Genomic DNA, 17,318 nt, shown 5'->3' with positions numbered 1-17,318 from the left:
CTTCTTTGGATGTCAGTTCTTTTCTATGAAGCCCTCCATATGCACACATAATAAGACTTTTCTCATGTTAATCTGTCTTTTGTCAGTTTAATTTGCAGTACTCCAGGTATAAAACCTAAGGGCATAGAGGAAAAAAGTTTTCTTCCCCTACAGGTTAAGTGACATTGTCTGGAGAGAGAATCCAGGGAGAAAGGTCTAAGGACTGAATGTGGGGCCCTCTAACAATGAGAGATCACACAAAGGAGGGGATTCAGTGAAGGAGACAGGATAGCAGCCAGTGAGGGTCAAGGAGAGCATGATGTCTCAGAAGCCAAGAGAAAAGAGGATTTCAAGGAGGAATGGCCAGTGGTGTCAAATATTGCTGAGTTGCTGAGTAAGATGAAGACAGGGAAGTCATCACTGGATTAGCAGAAAGGAGGCCATGGGGGATCTTATAAGAGCAGACTCAGTGGAAATATGGGGTAGATTCTGGATCAATGTGGATCCAGGGGAGGAAGGGAGATGTTGACTACTCTTTGGAGAAGTTTTCCCGTAAAGAGGAGCAGAGAAATGGGGAGGTAGCTGGAAGGTGATGCAGGGGTCAAGGGAGGGGTCTATTAAGAAGGAAGAAAAGACAGCATGTTTGCATGCCAATGGAGGACAGACTGACAATGTATGGGAAGGGTCATGGCAGAAACAGTCTTTGAGAAAGTTGGAGGGGATGAGACCCAGTGAAGCAGGCATTTGAAAGTGGACAATCTGTCTGCTATCATAAGGAAGAAGCACCTCCACATGATGAATGGATTTGTGGTTGTAAAGATGAGAGTCCCTGTCTGATGACTTTTCTTTTCTCAGTGAAGTGTGAGCAGAGAGTGAGGGCTATGGGAGGCTGGAGGTGGGAAGAAGAGGGATAAGCGGTGAACTGACACAATAGGAAGGTAGTAGGAGGGTCTGCCAGCATGGAGTGTCCGGCTGGTCCCCAGGGTCACTAATTTAAAGTTGGACCAGTCAGCATGTTTGCATGGTTTTCTCCAGCCATGTGTAGCGGCTTGGGTACAGGTAAGGAATAGGTGGAAAGCTGGCATTTTGATGGTACCAAGTTGGGGACAGGGACACAATGCAGGGAGAGAGAGAGAGGCAAGGAAGTTAAGGGTCCTTGCAGAGGGAGTGAATCTAAGCTGGATTAGAAAAGAAATGAGGGCCCAAAAAAGATGATGGAAACATAGTAGGAGACTGCCCGTTTGGGGTCCAAGGAATACTTTGTTGGGTCAACAGAGGATGAGAGCTGGAAGGATGGGAGGGGGTGATCAGAAGGTGAGCTTTGAAGGTAGTGCAGTTCACTGGTCATAGCAAGGACATGGGTAGAACAGAGTACCTGCCAGAGTGGGACAGAGAAAAACATTGCTGTAGGTGAGATGGTCAAGGAATGTGAGGCCCGGGTCTTGGATGGATCACGCCTGGGAGACTGGAGAGGGGTGAAGAGGAAGGCAGTGAGCCAGACTTCTTCAGTGAATGAGCAGGAGATGTTCCCTGGCAACCCCACCAGTGAATGACAGAGCTGAAATTCTAACCCAGGCCAGGGCCCTCAGCACCTGCTCCTAACCACTACACTGCACTGCAAACTGTCTCCTGGTGTTGCAGATTTCTTCATTCTTAAAATGGAGACACATAAAATACCCACCGGCCTGGCTGAACAATGCACATCGAGGAGATTTATAAGGCACTTTCCGTTCATTGGGCATATGCTCCGTCGGCTGGACTGCTCCAGTGGACCTGGGCAGCTCGTCACTACAAGACACACCACCCATATTAGCTCTTGAAATACACACTTCTGAATTGCCCACTGGGTCATGTGTATTGCTCACTAATTCGACTAGAAGCCCTTGACTTTAGGCACTGGGCTGCCTCAGGGATTTGGGGTTTGTGTGAAGGTGGCAATGGCAGTAAAGGGGACTTGATGTGGCTGCCGGGTTCTTGACATACTGGCTGCACGTTGCATCTCACTTTATTTATTTATTTATTTTTAAATTAATTAATTAATTTATTTTTGGCTGTGTTGGGTCTTCGTTTCTGTGCGAGGGCTTTCTCTAGTTGCAGCGAGCGGGGGCCACTCTTCATCGCGGTGCGCGGGCCTCTCACTACCGCGGCCTCTCTTGTTGCGGAGCACAGGCTCCAGACGCGCAGGCTCAGTAATTGTGGCTCACGGGCCTAGTCGCTCCGTGGCATGTGGGATCTTCCCAGACCAGGGCTCGAACCCGTGTCCCCTGCATTGGCAGGCAGATTCTCAACCACTGCGCCACCAGGGAAGCCCTGTATCTCACTTTAAATGCACTGGTGTGCCTGGCTACACACAGAAGCCCCGGAGTGAATACCTTTGCAAATTGAAGCTTTCTTTTACAAAGTGAATCATCATCTGATTTGTAAGTGGAGATTTTCGTATTTTACTTTTTCTTAAACTGGTGCCTAGGCAGAGTTGAAAATCTTGGAAACGGCCAATTATTCACATTTATGTTCTTTCCACAAATATTCGTGGAGTCCCTCCCATGTGCCAAGCCTGGTGCCAGGCCCTGGGGGATGGAGCAGAGAACAGGAGAGACAGGCTCCTGGGCGCTGGGAGGATCAGGCCCTGCAGTTTCACTCAACGTGGGCAGAGTTTTGTGTTTTCCTTTCCCTAGCCGGCCTGGGCTGTCCCTGAAGCTTTTCTGGCAGGTCCTGGTGTGAGCAGCTCACCACGAGGTGCTCAGAATTCAGAACACTTGGCAGCAAGGGAATGAGGTCGTGGCCATTTGGAAAGGATTAGGGAAAAGTCACGCGGAGTGCGATTTGGGGCTTGTGTTTATCTCAACTGTAACTTTCCAGAAAGCTGGGACACCCCATTCCAATAAAAGCTTCCCCAAGTATTTTTAGAGGCATTGTGATGGTGCTGGGCTGTGTGGATAGGGGTGGTTTTCTGGATTTGTGGAATTGCATTTAGTTACTGATAAAACTTCTGTCCAATTTGTGAGCCAACATCTGGTTTCTAAGGGGTGTGCCACGGGCTGGTGATGGAAAAGGTAGAACTATTGAGCCGAGAGGCAGAATTCAGCGGGGCTTCCTTGTGGCTGGAAGCTGCGGCCAAGGCCAGGGCCAGATGGGGCATCTGGGTCGGTGGGAGAGCTGGGGCCAGAAGCCTGGCCTCATTGTTCAGAACTGAACTTTTCCCACCACTCCTGGGGCTCTGGGGGCTGAGGCTCAGAATCGTCTGGTTTGGTATCAATCCAATGATTCTGCCGGGCCCCAGGCAGGGTAGGACAAGGACCCAGCTGACTCAGAGAGCCACGGAGACAGCACTGTCCGCCAGGGGAGCCCCAGCCAGAATGAGCTAGCTGTCTACTGCACACCTGCCAGCCACTGAGAGATGGTTAAAGCGACGGCCCAGCAGAAGGGCCAGTGCATAGCCAGCCCCTCCAGCTCCACGGGGCAGGAGGGAGAGGGAGGTGCTGGGAGGTTCCTGGAGCCCAGCCTGGGCCCAGTTTTTTCCACTCTCTTTTTATTATTTCCAGCAGTCCAAGGTTTTCAGTTACTCACACTCATTTATTCATTCCATCCATTCAACATTGATTAATCGCCTACTTTGTGCCAAGCATTCTGCTCCATGATTTGCAGAAACTACCTCTTTGCTTTTCAATTATCCCCATCTCCAGACACGGTGCCCACTTTACAGTAGTCATTCAATGCATGGCTGCTGCCATATGGCTATTATTGTCATTAACTGTAGCAGTGACAAGCACTACTAAGACAGAGCTCCTGACCTGGAGGAAGGAGAAAGGATACCTACTCTGTTCTGGGTCCGGTGCCAGCCTTTACCATACCTTACCCCACCGAACAGAGGCTGGTATTATTGCCAGGGAAACTGGCATAGAAACAGGTAATGACCACGTGTCTGGGGGCAGTAAGAGGGGCTCCAAGAAGGTCTCGCTCTAGTGGCCTCGTTTAAGCTGCACCTTGAAGTCCAAGTTCACTTGGTGGAAAATGGAGAGAAAGGGAAGAATATTCCAGGTGGAGAAAACAGCCTGAGCAATGGCCTGGAGGCTGAATGTGCCTGGGGTTCAGGGGTGGGGTGCAGGAGGGATGGCCAGAAGTTAAGAGTGGCTAGAGCTGGGGGTGCACCAGCAGGTGCTTGGTTTCATGCCTTCCCTCAATGTCTGGGTGGGTTTGCCTCCAGGACATGACCTTGGACGGTCCTGAGCTGGCCGTGTGCCCAGACTTTCCTGGCTGATGTGCTCAAGTGCGGACCTTCTGGTTATTTGCTTTTCTGGTCCCGCTGCTCTGTGGCCACTGCTGCTATCCCAAGTGCAAGGCTGAGGGCCCTCAGCTCATGAGGTCCTTTCTCTGGGCAAGAGCTTGGTGCAATTGGCCCCCAAAGTTCCCATCAGCGGCTCCCAGAGTTGTAGTGAGTTCTGCGTGAAGCACCATGCTTTGCCTGCCTGCAGCCTCCCTCAAAAAGGGAGCAGGGTTGTGTAGGATGGAAAGCTCAGTGTAGCCATTGGGGCTACAAGGAGCATAGCACAGCCAAATGCAAATCCCTAAACTGTGCTTGAGCCCTTGCTGATACCACCTCATATTCACCTCTTCTGCCCCCACCCCCCAGCAGACCCCAGACTGGGCTGTGACTCTTCTCCCTCTGTGGTCGTGCATGGCTCAGGGGCAACAGAAAGGATGCTATACAGTCAGGAGCCCTGAATCCTCTATCCTGCCATTGACTCCTTGCTGTGTGAACCCAGGCAAATCGCTTAACCTCTCTGAGCCTGTCTCTTCGTCTGTGAAATGGGATAACAGCATCCTCTTTGCTGTCCTAGGGTTTGGGGGAGTTTCCTGAGTAAACATGGGTTAAAACACAGTAGACCGGCAAGCACGACGTGTGTGTGTGTGTGTGTGTATGTGTGTGGGGGGGGTGACGATCAGTGAGACCAGCGATGTTTCGGTTACCCTCTTGCTCCCCGGAACAAAGGCCCTGGCTGCTGCCACGGTGGAGTCTGGAGAGGAAACATGCTGGCAGGCCCTGCAGCCTCCCCTGTCCTGCCCTAGGACAGGGGATGCTTTTTCTACCCATCAGGGGAGCTGAGTAGCCCCAGGGTGAAGGGTACAGAGTAAGGTTTGGGCCTGGGGACCTGGAGCAGCGCCCTGGCTCCCACCCAAAATGGGGCTGTTCACCTCAGTGCCATCCTGCAGCCTCCTTCACCCGCAGTCCCAACACCAGAGTTGCCTCAGAGAAGCGTAGCGAGGCCTGGCCTCAGCCCCATCTGGCCTCTCTGCTGGTCTCAGCTCCACGACCTCCCCCTAAGCCCAAGCACTGCCAAGAGGCCTCAGCCCACTAAACCAGGATGGTGGGCAGGGGTGTGGCTCTCCAGGGCTCTGCTCTGGGGGTGAGAAGCAGAGACGTACCGGGGGACAATGGTCTAAATCACCGCTCAGTCACTTGTTCAGTTATTCACCAAACAGCTTCTTTAAAGAGATCAAAGAGCACACACATGAGGAATTATTAAGACATTCTAGGGCTTCCCTGGTGGTGCAGCGGTTAAGAATCCGCCTGCCAATGCAGGGGACACGGGTTCGATCCCTGGTCCAGGAAGATCCCACATGCTGCAGAGCAACTAAGCCCGTGCGCCACAACTACTGAGCCTGTGCTCTAGAGCCCGCGAGCCACAACTACTGAGCCCACGTGCCACAACTACTTAAGCCTGCGTGCCTAGAGCCCGTGCTCCACAACAAGAGAAGCCACCTCAGTGAGAAGCCCACGCACCGCAACAAAGAGTAGCCCCCACTCACCACAGCTAGAGAAAGCCCGCGTGCAGCAACGAAGACCTAATGCAGCCAAAAATAAATGAATAAATAAATTTAATTTTAAAAATATTTTTAAAAAAAAGACATTCTAGTTGAGGAACCAAAGAAAATGCATTTTAAAAAGCACCCTCCCAGGCCAGTTATGTAACAGCGTAGGACAGCAACATGCCCCAGAGACAGCGGCCGATGAGAGGGTGGCAGATGCCACAGTGCAGGGGCGGCTGAGACCCAGAGGGCTGTACGCAGAGTGGTGGGTCGGCGATGAACTGGGCCTCGGTTTCCCCCCGTGCAGGCTGGCAGCCCAGGGCTCACCCACGAGCCTTGCCCAGTTGAGGAGCTGATGCCGCACACGTGGATTAGCTCATTCAGCCCTCGTAGGTGCCCGTGGGGGAGGGAGGATGGTTGTCCTCACTTTACAGAGGAGGAAACTGAGGTAAGAAGAGGCACATCCTCTCACTGGGAGCACATGGCTTGGCAGTGGCGGAATTGGGACTGGGACCCAGTCTGCAGAGTTGGTGCCTTTAGCCTGCACTGAACTGCACCAGAGGATGTGAGCAAATAGCCTTCCCAGATATGAGAACATCAGAGCTGGAAGGGACCCAAGTGACCCCGGCACTCCCTGCTTTTAGGAATGAAGACCCTGAGGCCCTGCGTGGTGACGTGTCCTGTCCACAGCCGTGCGGCCAGTGAGGGGCAGAGCGGGTCCAAGCTGCCAGTTCCTGACTCACTGCTGCTTCTCTCTTCCCGTGCTATGCCCAGTGCAGTCTGGGAACCCAGAATATGGGCGTCACTGGGAGCTAATGAGGAATGCAGTCTCAGGTCCCACCCAGACCTACTGAACAGAAAGTGCTCTTGCACTTTGACAAGAGCCTGGTGATTTGCATGCACTTTACTGATGGAGAAGCACTGCTCTGTGCTACCCTGCCTTCCTGGTCAGCAATATCTGTTACTGTGAGAATAATGACATTGTATCCAGACACTGTAAGACTTCAAATTACAAGATACTGGAAGCTCCATCCTGGAGTCACCTGGGATCTGGGGGAAGTGACAGAGTGGGTCCCCCAGAGCTTAATCCTTCACAGGGCCCTGCACACCCGTCCTGCTAGTGAGCTTAGTCCTGAGCTGGGCTTGCCCAAGCCCAGGGAGGAGGTGACACTCACAGATGGTCCAGAGCATCCTTACCAGAGCCACTGGCTGCTATGGTCCCCCAAGAATTAGAGCTGGCGGTTGGCTAGGGAATGGCCTGGTTTAGGACAGAACTTCCTGGGGCCAGAGCCTGACAGCCATGGTGGCAGCCAAGAGCTGGCTTGGGGTGAGCCAAGGGGCTTCGGTTCTCTCTCACTCTCTTCCAGCACCTCTCCTGTACTGTCTCAGTCCCATGGAAAGTCCTTTGTCCTCAGAGCCTCAAGTCCCTATGCCTCCCCAAACTTCACCTCGTAGAAACCCTGCCACTGACCCCAGGTGAGATCAGAGCCTGAGACTGCCCAGCATGCCCACCTCAGCCCCACATTCTGGTTGGCTGGCTGGCAGCCCCTGGCCAAGCCCTGGATCCTGGGAAGGTCAGTGGAGCTGGGCAGAAGCAAGGGGAGGGCTAGGAGACTAGCGAAGACCCCGGGCTGGGGCTGCGCACAGGAACACAATGGCTTTTTGCTCCATCTCACCTCCTCTGAATCTGAGGTCACCACGCAAGGGCACGGAGAGTCCCTCTGTAGCTGACGGGGGTGGCGGCACTGAGCTCCACCTTCTAACACAGCCCTGAGGCTCCACCTCAACCTTCAGCTGGAGCAGGAGCTTCTCCCTGGAGGACCCCTCCGAGGCACTCGACTGACTTTGCTGCGCCTCAGATGCCCTACCCCCCTCCCTCCAAGCTCTTCCCCTTTGTCTTTGATGTACTGTTTCACTTTCACCCCTTCTGGGAAGACTGGTATCTGCTCAGAAGAGCCATGGCGGGATCTGGTTCTATACTTGTCCCATCATTTGGGTGGGTGTGTGTGTGTGTGTGTGTGTGTGTGGGTGGGTGGGTGTGGGTGTGTGTGGGTGGGTGTCTGTGTGGGTGTCTGTGTGGGTGTGTGAGAGAGAGAGAGACAGACAGACAGACAGAGAGCTCTTCAGCAGTATTCAGGAAACTTTTCCAAGGCGGCATGAGAGCTCAAGGACCTCAGAGTCCACATAGGCAGGTCCTGGGTCAGCACCAGCTCTCAGCAAATGCCCCTCTGACTTGCTGTGCAACCTTGAACAACCTCTCTCCTTCTCTGAACCTATGTAAAATGAGGAACAAGGCTAACTTAACCCTCTTCAGGTTGGTCTTGGAGGAGCACTAGGGCTCCTCAGAGAAGCTTTCAGGGAGTACATGGCGTCTAAGGGGAGGTCTGATGGGTGGGGCTCCAGCTCCCCTGTTTTCTGTAATAGGCTGCTTGTTGGCTTTTGTTGACATAATGGTATAAATGCCTGGGGAAAGTTCTGGAAGATTTTTATGGTGCTTTCCAGCTGGAATACTCTAGAGGTAGGTGTCTGCTCCATGTGGCACAGTTCTGGGCCAGTCCAGGCTGGGGTCCTTGGGCACAGTCAGGACCAAAGGGAAGAACCCTCTCCCTCAACTGGCTTGGCCCAGGAGTGGTGGCAGACATCCCTGGGAATGCAGGGGACAGGAAGGAAGAAGGTCCAGGTACCCCCTCTCTGTCTTTGATGGCCGGGCAGCTGCTCCTGTTTTCCTTCCTGCCCTTCTCCATTCATCCAAAATTTCCCAGAGGAAGTGGCTCTCATTAAAGCAAGGGAGGCTGAAGATGCTTTAGTCACTGACTTGTTCAGTGGTCAGCTCAGCCCCTGGGAGTGAGTGCAATCCTGGAGGAAACCAAGTGAATCTGTGGCCTGTTTCCATGGGGCAATTTGCTGGGTAACTGTCCAGTCTCTTCTAGGCTTTGTAGAGGTTGTAGGCTCAGCTCAGGAGAGATGAGACAGTCCTTCACTCCAAAGGGACTGGCCCCAAGAGCCATGAAGATGGTAGTGTGCCCTGACTATCAATTTCACTGCTGGGAATTCAACTGAAGGAGATATTGCGTAAAGAAAAGGCCATCATAAAGATGATCACTGTGGCATTACTCACAACAGCCCCCAAATTGGGAACCACACCCAGCTACACAGCAATAGGGGTAGTAAATTACAGAACATCAGTTAGATAGAGTATTATGCACCCATTAAAATTAGTATGCAGAAACATGGAAACAACACTGATAAAAAAATGTTACCAAAAGCAGTTCAGCACTTGTCAAGTAGTTCCCTTTCTTTTTCCTACAAAAGGTGACAAAGAACTGCAGGGGAACTTGCAAAATGAAAACAGTTATGTTAGGGCAGAGTATTATGAGTTATTATAATTATTGACTATTTACAATGTGCTGGGTTCAGTGCTGGGTGCTGAAGACGGAGCAGTGAATTAGAATGTATTTCCTTGCTCTCCGTCTACAGCTTCAAATCTAATGATGGATTTTTTCCCCTAAATGTCCTTCAAAGTTGTCATAGCATCATCTTCCAATAAAAAATAGCTGATGAGAGAAATAAGTGAGGAAAGGTACTCCTCTCCTTCTGGGTAATGTATTTCATTCCCAGCATCAGAGCCGCCTCCAGCTGGATTACATACATGTCAGAAGAAAACCGAATGTAAATGTGGTAGTGACATTTCGGACTCATAATGTCTTAGTTTCCTTTGAAGCAAAAACATTTTAAAAACTCCATGTTAAAAAAGAAGTAAAAAGTTAGGACTTGTTACTAATCTTGCAGTTGAATAATTAAGTATGCCTAATTCTGAAAGTAGCAAGCTAAATTATGCAGTGCCAAAAGTGACATCTCTTATACCTACACCATCCCGGCTACAGCGGCATGGTTTTAGCTTTATAGCTAAAATATGCTGCCAGAAAACCTAATAAAAGGAAGCAAAAATATTTCTGTTTATATCAAGCTGCCATTTGAGAGAAACTTTTAAATATGTTCTTCCCTATGTGTAAATCTGACAGCAGTTGCATAATTAAAACCCCAGTGGAGAGTTTCCTTTTAATCTTTTCAAAGTAAACCAATAAAACATCCTTTAGGATGTGAAATGATGGATTAATACTCTTTGGATTGTTTGAATATCTTTGAGCTAGGGCCTGACTCCAAGAATACTATTTAGTACTAAAAGAACACCAGCCAGTGTCTTTCTCTTTAGGAGTTCATGTAATCACGGGAGATGCAGATAACAACATGCCAAAGGCGACACATGCATGGTTATGAGTTCTGCTTATCTTGGATTTTGTTAAATGGAGGAATGAATAAATAGATGTATTTACATTAAAACAAACTTGATTTCAACCCCCTGGGGATATGTCATATAGCATAAATGGCAGAAATAATAATTGCCCAGGATTTCAGTTCAGTGTAAGCAATCAATATGAATAATTTAGACCACAAAGTGGATTTTCATTTTGCTTAAGCTATTCAGACTGACTTTCTATTCAGCCTCAACTACCACTGAACAATCACTGGCAAATCTTCCCACTGGGTCTATGTTTTGTGGACAGCTGCAAATTACCTAGCTCCAGATATGGGCCTTGTTCAAGGCAAAAGTCAGGACAAATATTCTACCTCATCATGGTGCTTCATTTAACATGAGTACACACAACCACACCTGAATTTTTCTTCTGTGTCTCCCTCTAGCTGAAGGCCCATTCCTGCCCCTTCTTCCCCTCCCCTACACACACACACACACACACACACACACACACACACACACACACACGTGCAAAAGAAGGCAGAGAGAAAGTGGTTGCAGTCCTTGGACCAGAACTTACCCGAATGTCTCCTACTTGTTAGCATTTCTGTCTCTAACTTTCTTGGTACTGGCTCTTGCCTTCCCAGCTGTCTAAGACTTACCAGATGCTTCTAGTCTATCTGACCTCTAAGATGTGTCTGATCCTTCAAGTTTTCTCTGGACTTAATCAGCTGTTGGCCTGACCAACAGACCAGTCCTTTTGCTCAGCCCTGCTGTGGTGTCTGTCAGACACACACACAGATACACACACACACACACACCCGTTATTAAATACTCCAGCCTCAAACAGGAATGTGCCCACCAATTATATAAATGAAACTGGTAGAATAAACACTGCATAACTTGGATTCTGGACCCAGCTGAATACATAATTAACTGTGACCTGAGACACGTCCCTTAACACTCTGAGCCACATGGGTTTGGACCAAAGGACCCCTCCTTGTTCCAATCATCATTAGTGAGGCTAGCCAAGATGTGGCGCCCATGAACACTGCAATCCAACTGCCCATGTTGGAATATGCTTCAACCTTTGTCTTGTAGAATAAGCTTTAACCTTTCAACATATTAGCACTTGGGGCCTGATACACACAATATATCACAATATATCATATTTATGGGATGAATGAAGAAAGGGTTTTCTATACTAAAGTCTAGATGAATCATTTAGTTGGGTCTCTACAATACAAGAAAATGTCCACACTGCTGCATGGACCATACACACTGTGATAGTCAAATAAAAATGAGTGCATGCTAATTTTCCTCTTCGCTGGATGAGGTGGCAGATAGAGAATACTGACTGCCCATTTTGGATTCAGCTTTGGCTCCCTGAGCTGCTGAATCCATAAAAGCACCAGTAATAATTGTCTCTGAAGACTCAGGGCATTTAAGGGAAAGGAACTACATAAACAGAAGTGAAACTGACGTATGTAGGTCTTTACTTAAATCTCATCCAAGAGAAGCCTGAAATAAAAATCATGCTACTTCGGGATTCAGCAGAACTTATCTGACAGAAGTGACCAATTTGAACCACTGCCCCACACCACGTCAACAGGTGGATAACTGCCAGAGACCCTGCTACTTGTGTGGCTCTCTTGGCACCGCTGCAAAGGGGCTAGTTCAATGCTGAGCTGTCCACTGGCTGGTTCTGGCCCTGAGTGCAGCTCTTCTCAGAGATAAATATCTCCCTGCAGCAGATTTTGGAAACAATGTGCTGGGTCATTTGTAACATAGCCACCAGCTTCAGCATAGCCTCCTACAATGCTTGCCTACATCCCAAAACACAAATCAAGAAAGAGAACATAGTTTCTTTCTGCTTGACTAAAGAACAGCCAATCCTGCTCGTAGATTAAAGGCTCGGGCTTGGAACAATTTACCAACACACTGACTTGATTTTGTGCAAAGAACTGAGAGAAGCTGTAGAAGCCATGGCTGGGCAGTGAATGAAGGCATTGATGGGAGCTCATCAGAAAGGCACAGAGACCACAGGTCACTGGAATGAGGCCCCATTTGGATAGACTCATGGCCTGTAGGGTAAGGGGACACTGCTACCACCTTTCCCTTAACCTGTGGGTTCCATTAGGAAGCCAAGGTCAGAGCACACCGCTGGGAAAGAAAGGCTGTGGCTGCCCAGTATGTGCACAGGTTGCCTCCAGGTGAAAGCAAAAGGGTGTGTTTACAAGAGGAAGAGCATAAATCAATAATGAGCTACGAACACATGATGTCATCTTCCAGGACTAAGCATCTTTAGTACTTTTAAAGCACTTTAAAAAAAAAAGAAAGAAAAAAAAAAACTCTAGTTGCTATAGCAACTTGATGCAGCTCTTAAAAGGGGATTTTTTTTTTAAGGGGGTCATTTTATATCTTCAATCACCATAACAACATGATATAGCTTTTAAATGGTATTTTTATCCAATTTGTGTGTACTTTGGACTTGGGCCACATTTGCCTTTTCTATTTAAAGTCATCAGATCAAACATGACACATGAAAATTCATTGAAAGGAAGCCCTTTCGTAGACTATACATATACACTCAGAGAGCCATCTCTAGCTGCTCATATTCTGCACATGGATGCAGTCTTTCTCTCTGCCTCCCAGCAGCCACCTACAATGGCTTACACTGGTCAGTTAGTCCATTCCCCCGTCTCTAAGCTGGCATACCAATCCAGCCCAGAACCCACCCACAGAAGGCGTGCCGGTGCAATCCCTCACCTCTCAGCCCAGTGGATCCAGTCCCCTCCTCCAAAACTACCACCAGGGGCTAGTGCTTTGGGGTGACTAGAGACATGACCAGCCAAGTGCCTTCTTCCACCCTGGGACTGGAAGCAGGAGTAGATGAGACACAAAGTCTTGCCAAAGTGAAAATCTTGTATTTATTCTGCACTCTATACAGTAACGGGAAGAGGTCTGTTTCACGTGACACCCAGGGCCCAGGGAAAGGGGGGGGGATGGGGAAAGTGGGTGAGAGGAGAATAAAGAGAGGGGCAGGGTGGAGTGGGGAGCAGTGATGGCTCTACAATCTCTATAAGAGAGGCTCAGAGGAGGGGCGAAAGAAATAGGGGGGCTTCGAGGAACAGTTACACAGCATTTTTTGTACAGTGTCACAATCATGAACTATTTTACCAAAAATAAGAGGAAGGGATGATGGAAAGTACAGAGAAACTACCCCCTGCACCCAAGCTACCCCCTTGGTGCCACTATTGGTTGGAAAAGATAGCAAGGTAACAAAGAAGAGAGGTCAAGAAATTGGAGGGGAAGTTGGAAGTGGGCAGGGGGGCAGTAAGAGGAGAAAACCAGAACCAGAGCGGCCGAAGTCCTATTCTCCAAGTCTAATGGGGTGGTGTAGACTGTAAAGAAAAAAAAAAAAAAAGATGCGAAGGAGATCTAGGGATTCGTCTGGGGAAATGGTCGCCTTCCCCAGGGTAAAAGGGCTGGAGGACTCTGGGGGAAAACGCGTGTAAAAGAAGAAAGAAGAAGAGAAAGGAGATAACAACGCTGTGAGTGGAGAGAGGAAGGGCTTTCCAAATCACCTGGATGAGGAAACCGAGGACTAGGGGGCGTGAGAAATAAGAAGGAAGCAGCAGGCCCCTGATACATGTTCTCCCAAGTCCTTTTTTAGAAGCCAAAACTGAGGCACAAGCGGTTAGGTCACGCAGTTGGCAAGTGCTGGAGCGCGGGCGGCCCCCGGTCTGCCCAGCGCCCGGGTGAGGGTTCTCCCCGTTTGGCCTCTTTGCCAGGCAGTCACCGCTGGGTGCGCGCCAGAGATGGGCCTCTCAGGCCACCTCCCGCGCCGAAAGCCAGTAAAGAGGGAGACGGAGCAGGAGGAGGGGGACGGGTGGGGAGGAGAGGGCGAAATGAAAGTAGGCAACGGGGCCTCAGAAGGGAAGAGGGAGCCGAGGGACGCGGCTCGAGCTCCGAGCAGTGGAAAGGGCGGCAGGTGAAAGACGCGGAGAGGAAAGTCGCCCGCTGGGCGCGCCGCTCACCTATGGTCGACACCACGGTGCCCACGAAGTAGAAGGCGCCGGGAAAGTCCCAGCGCGGGCGCAGCGCGTCGGCTCGGACGCCGGCGGCCAGCGCGGCCTCGTAGTGCCGGAGGAAGGCGCGCAGCTCCGGCTCGGCCACTCCGTGCGCCGCGCTGAAGTTGCGCAGCGTGGCGCCCCAGCGCGCCCGCGCCTCCGCCTCGCCCGGGCTCTCGAGCGCCGAGAAGACTGTGGCGCCCGCCACCAGGTAGAGGCCGATGAGCGCCGCCAGCAGCACGAAGCGGCCCGTGTCCTCGTTGAGGTGCGAGCGGCGGCAGCAGCAGCAGCAGCAGGAGGGGCGCGGCAGGCGGCGGCGGCAGCGGCGGGGCGGGGGCCGGGGGCTGCGGGAGGACATGGTCCGGAGCTCAGCCCCGGGGCCGGGGCGGCGCTCGGGGCCCGGGCCGCGACATCCCCCCCGCGGGAGCAGAAACGTGAGGATGGTGACCAGGGGTCGGGGGCCGCCGCGGAGCCCCTCGCCGCCTCCTCCAGAGCCCGGACGGCGGGGCGCCTCCGCCTCCTCCTCGGCGCTCAGGCCGCACACGGGTCCCGCGGCCCTTCGGGCGCCGGAGCTGGGTCGCTCCTCTCTGCGCCCCGACGCCTGGCCGGCTGCCGCGGCTCCTCACCCACCGCCCTCGGGCGCGGGGGTCTCAAGGTAGGCCCCTGCCGCCTTGTGGCCGGCGTCCACGGGGCCCCGGGCCTCATACTCCTCTCCAGACAGGCCGCGGGCTGCGGGCAGGGCGGGCTGTAGAGCCCGGGCGCCTAGGACAGGGACAGGAGAGCAGGGCACGAAGAGAGACCCCGGGCGCGTCCCATGAGACGTTCCCGGCTCAGCGGCTCCCCGGCGCAGGCTCCGTGGGCAGTCCAGCTCCCGCCCCCGGGCTTGAGCTGGCGGCGTCGGCTTCGGAGCCTCGGAACCGAGCTGAGTCCGGGTAAGCGCTCCCTTTCCAGCTCCAGCCGGAGAGCCGCCCGGCACGGAGAGGCGGAGTCACCGGCGCCCGGGGCGGGGTGTTGGGGGGTGGGGAGTAAGGAAGGGAGAGAAGGGGTGGGGAGCTGGGCTGCTGCGACGCCTCCCTGCCGTTCTGGCTGCACTAATGCGGGGCACCGAAGCAGGTGTCCGGACTGCGGTGCTGGCTACCACGCCGCCAGGGAACACCGTCCAGTCCCTGTCCCTCCCTGCGCTTCGGCCCCGGAATCCCTCCCTTCTGTCCAAGCTGCCGCCAAACTTTGCTCAACTTGATGTTGTCCTGCGGTCTCAGGTGCTGGAGGCCGAAAGACGCCAATGCCCTGACACCGGGCTCTCCAGCTCCAGTCCGAAGTTTAAGTTCCCTGTCGCTCGCGTCTTCTTCCTGCATCCATCCACAGCGCCAGGTCTCGGAGGGTTCCTTTGGGGAAAAGATCCCGCTTAGGAGCGGGGAAAGGGTCACTCGACTCGGGGAGACCGGAGAATGAGGGCGTCTCCTCCCCCTCCCGACCGAGCGGGCGGCCGGCGTCAGCACCGCGGACAGCGCATCGGTGCCGCAGCCGCCGGGCGGGCGGCGCTGGGGCTGCGGGGACCCGCGGCGCGGGACGAGCCGGTCACCCTGCTGCGCTGTGCTTCCCCAAACCCTCGGTTTCCCTTCTACCTCCCTTGTGTCCCCTCAACCCCTAAGGCAGGTGCGGTCGCGGAAGCGGAGTGCTGACAGGGAGGGGACGCTGCGGAATAGAGACGGGGGTGGAGTCAAGAGCGAGTAGAGGACCAAGGGGCTACGGGAGGAGGAGGCGTTCAGGCCCACCGGCTGCTGGATGTCCCTTCGTCACCCCAACCCTCTGACCCTCCGGTCCAGGGTGGGGGACGCCGGATAAGAACCTGGCTGCGGCATGGTGTGTAGAGGAGGTGCAGGGAGAGCCCACTAGCCGGCTCTCCCGAGGCCGGCGGCGGGAAGGCTGTGTTCTTGAGCGCTGAGGAGGGTGTGTGTGGGGGTACATCGTCGCCCCCTCCGTCGCGTGGCAACAGGGAAACACGGCGGGGGCCTCGGCCCCAGCTCGGGAGCTTCTCTGCCCTCCGCGGGCCGCCTTTGCCGGGATCTCTAAGTTCTGTGTCGAGCAACGTCCTTGGTACAGACAGAAAACCGTCCTCTTCTGGCAGCCAGCCCCTTCTCTGTCCGTCCCGCTTCCACAGGAGGGGGGGGGGGCCTGATGATGATGAGACGATACAGATAACAGAAAATGAAGATAATTATGGAAGCTGTGCTTAGCTACCCTAGGTGGGTGAACCGTGACTAAATACAGAACTAGCCCCCCACCCCCAAATCTCGGGCGGTCTGGTCTCCACAGCAGAAAACACTCAAGCTAAGGCCGACCCAAAGTATTGGCATTGTCAGTCCCCTAAGCGTCAGGGGACTCAAAGTCGTTCCTGAGCAAGCCTCCACCGTTCATTGAGCATTTGAAAGCCTGGAAACCAGGTCCTTCTGACCGCACACCCCGACATGGAGACTGGAGGGCAGGGGGTAGGGGTGGGGTTTGGGCAAGAGAGCTGTCCAGAAACTGAAAGTCATCTGACTTCAGATGTTGCTTTTCCCAAACCAGGGCACATCCGAGGCCTGGATCTTCCTAGAAGTTCTCCTCCAGTTTATGGACGGAGCCAACTATACTCCCCTTTGTGTTAGGGGAGGGACCAATGGGAGAGGATACACCCCTATCATAGTCAGAATCAGCCTTACTGGTACTGGATGGCATGTGGTTAACTTCGCAGTGGTCTTCTCAGAAAGGGGCAGGGGGAACCTTTGTGTGAGGGGGAGAACATCTCATCCACTGAGAATATACAGCCCTCTCCTCCTTTTTCTGGAGCACAGTGGGAGCCTTATGTAGACACAAATTTTTGCCATTGCAGACTATTGTTACTATTGGCAAAATGCACTTCAACTATTCTCTTCAAGCCTTTGCCTCCCCTGGGCTCACCACTGGTGTCACCCCAGCCTGTTCCCCTATCCCTACCATACCCCCATCTCTACAAGCTTCTGCAGGCAGGGAGGACAGCCTAACCATGGGCCTCCAGGGCTGGATTCCACTTGACTGGTCAGCTCTGACAGAAGTCCTAGAAGTGTCATTCCAGGAGTTGGCCCTGGAGTCTCCAGATGCAGCTGAAGGGCACTGCCAGATCTCTCACTGGTTTTCTTTGCCCAGACTCCCAGGTCAGGGACAGAGTGCTTTGCTGCAGTGTT

The 17,318-nt window shown here is 52.8% G+C and overlaps 1 protein-coding gene across 1 annotated transcript in view; it reads right to left on the bottom strand.

Annotated features, from left to right (window-relative positions):
- The window catches only part of KCNK12 (potassium two pore domain channel subfamily K member 12), a 58,922-nt gene extending 43,231 nt beyond the window's left edge, over window positions 1-15,691 (bottom strand). The window contains exon 1 of the mRNA XM_057558405.1: window positions 14,083-15,691. Within this exon, the coding sequence (XP_057414388.1) occupies window positions 14,083-14,473 (391 nt within the window). The 5' untranslated portion in view covers window positions 14,474-15,691. The remainder of the gene's footprint in view (window positions 1-14,082) is intronic.
- Between the last annotated feature and the right edge of the window lie 1,627 nt (window positions 15,692-17,318).

The sequence above is a fragment of the Balaenoptera acutorostrata genome, chromosome 12 (assembly GCF_949987535.1).
Source record: "Balaenoptera acutorostrata chromosome 12, mBalAcu1.1, whole genome shotgun sequence".
Lineage (NCBI taxonomy): Eukaryota > Metazoa > Chordata > Mammalia > Artiodactyla > Balaenopteridae > Balaenoptera > Balaenoptera acutorostrata.
The sequence above is the reverse complement of the archived record's forward strand: the minus strand, read 5'-3'. Positions and strand labels throughout refer to the sequence as shown.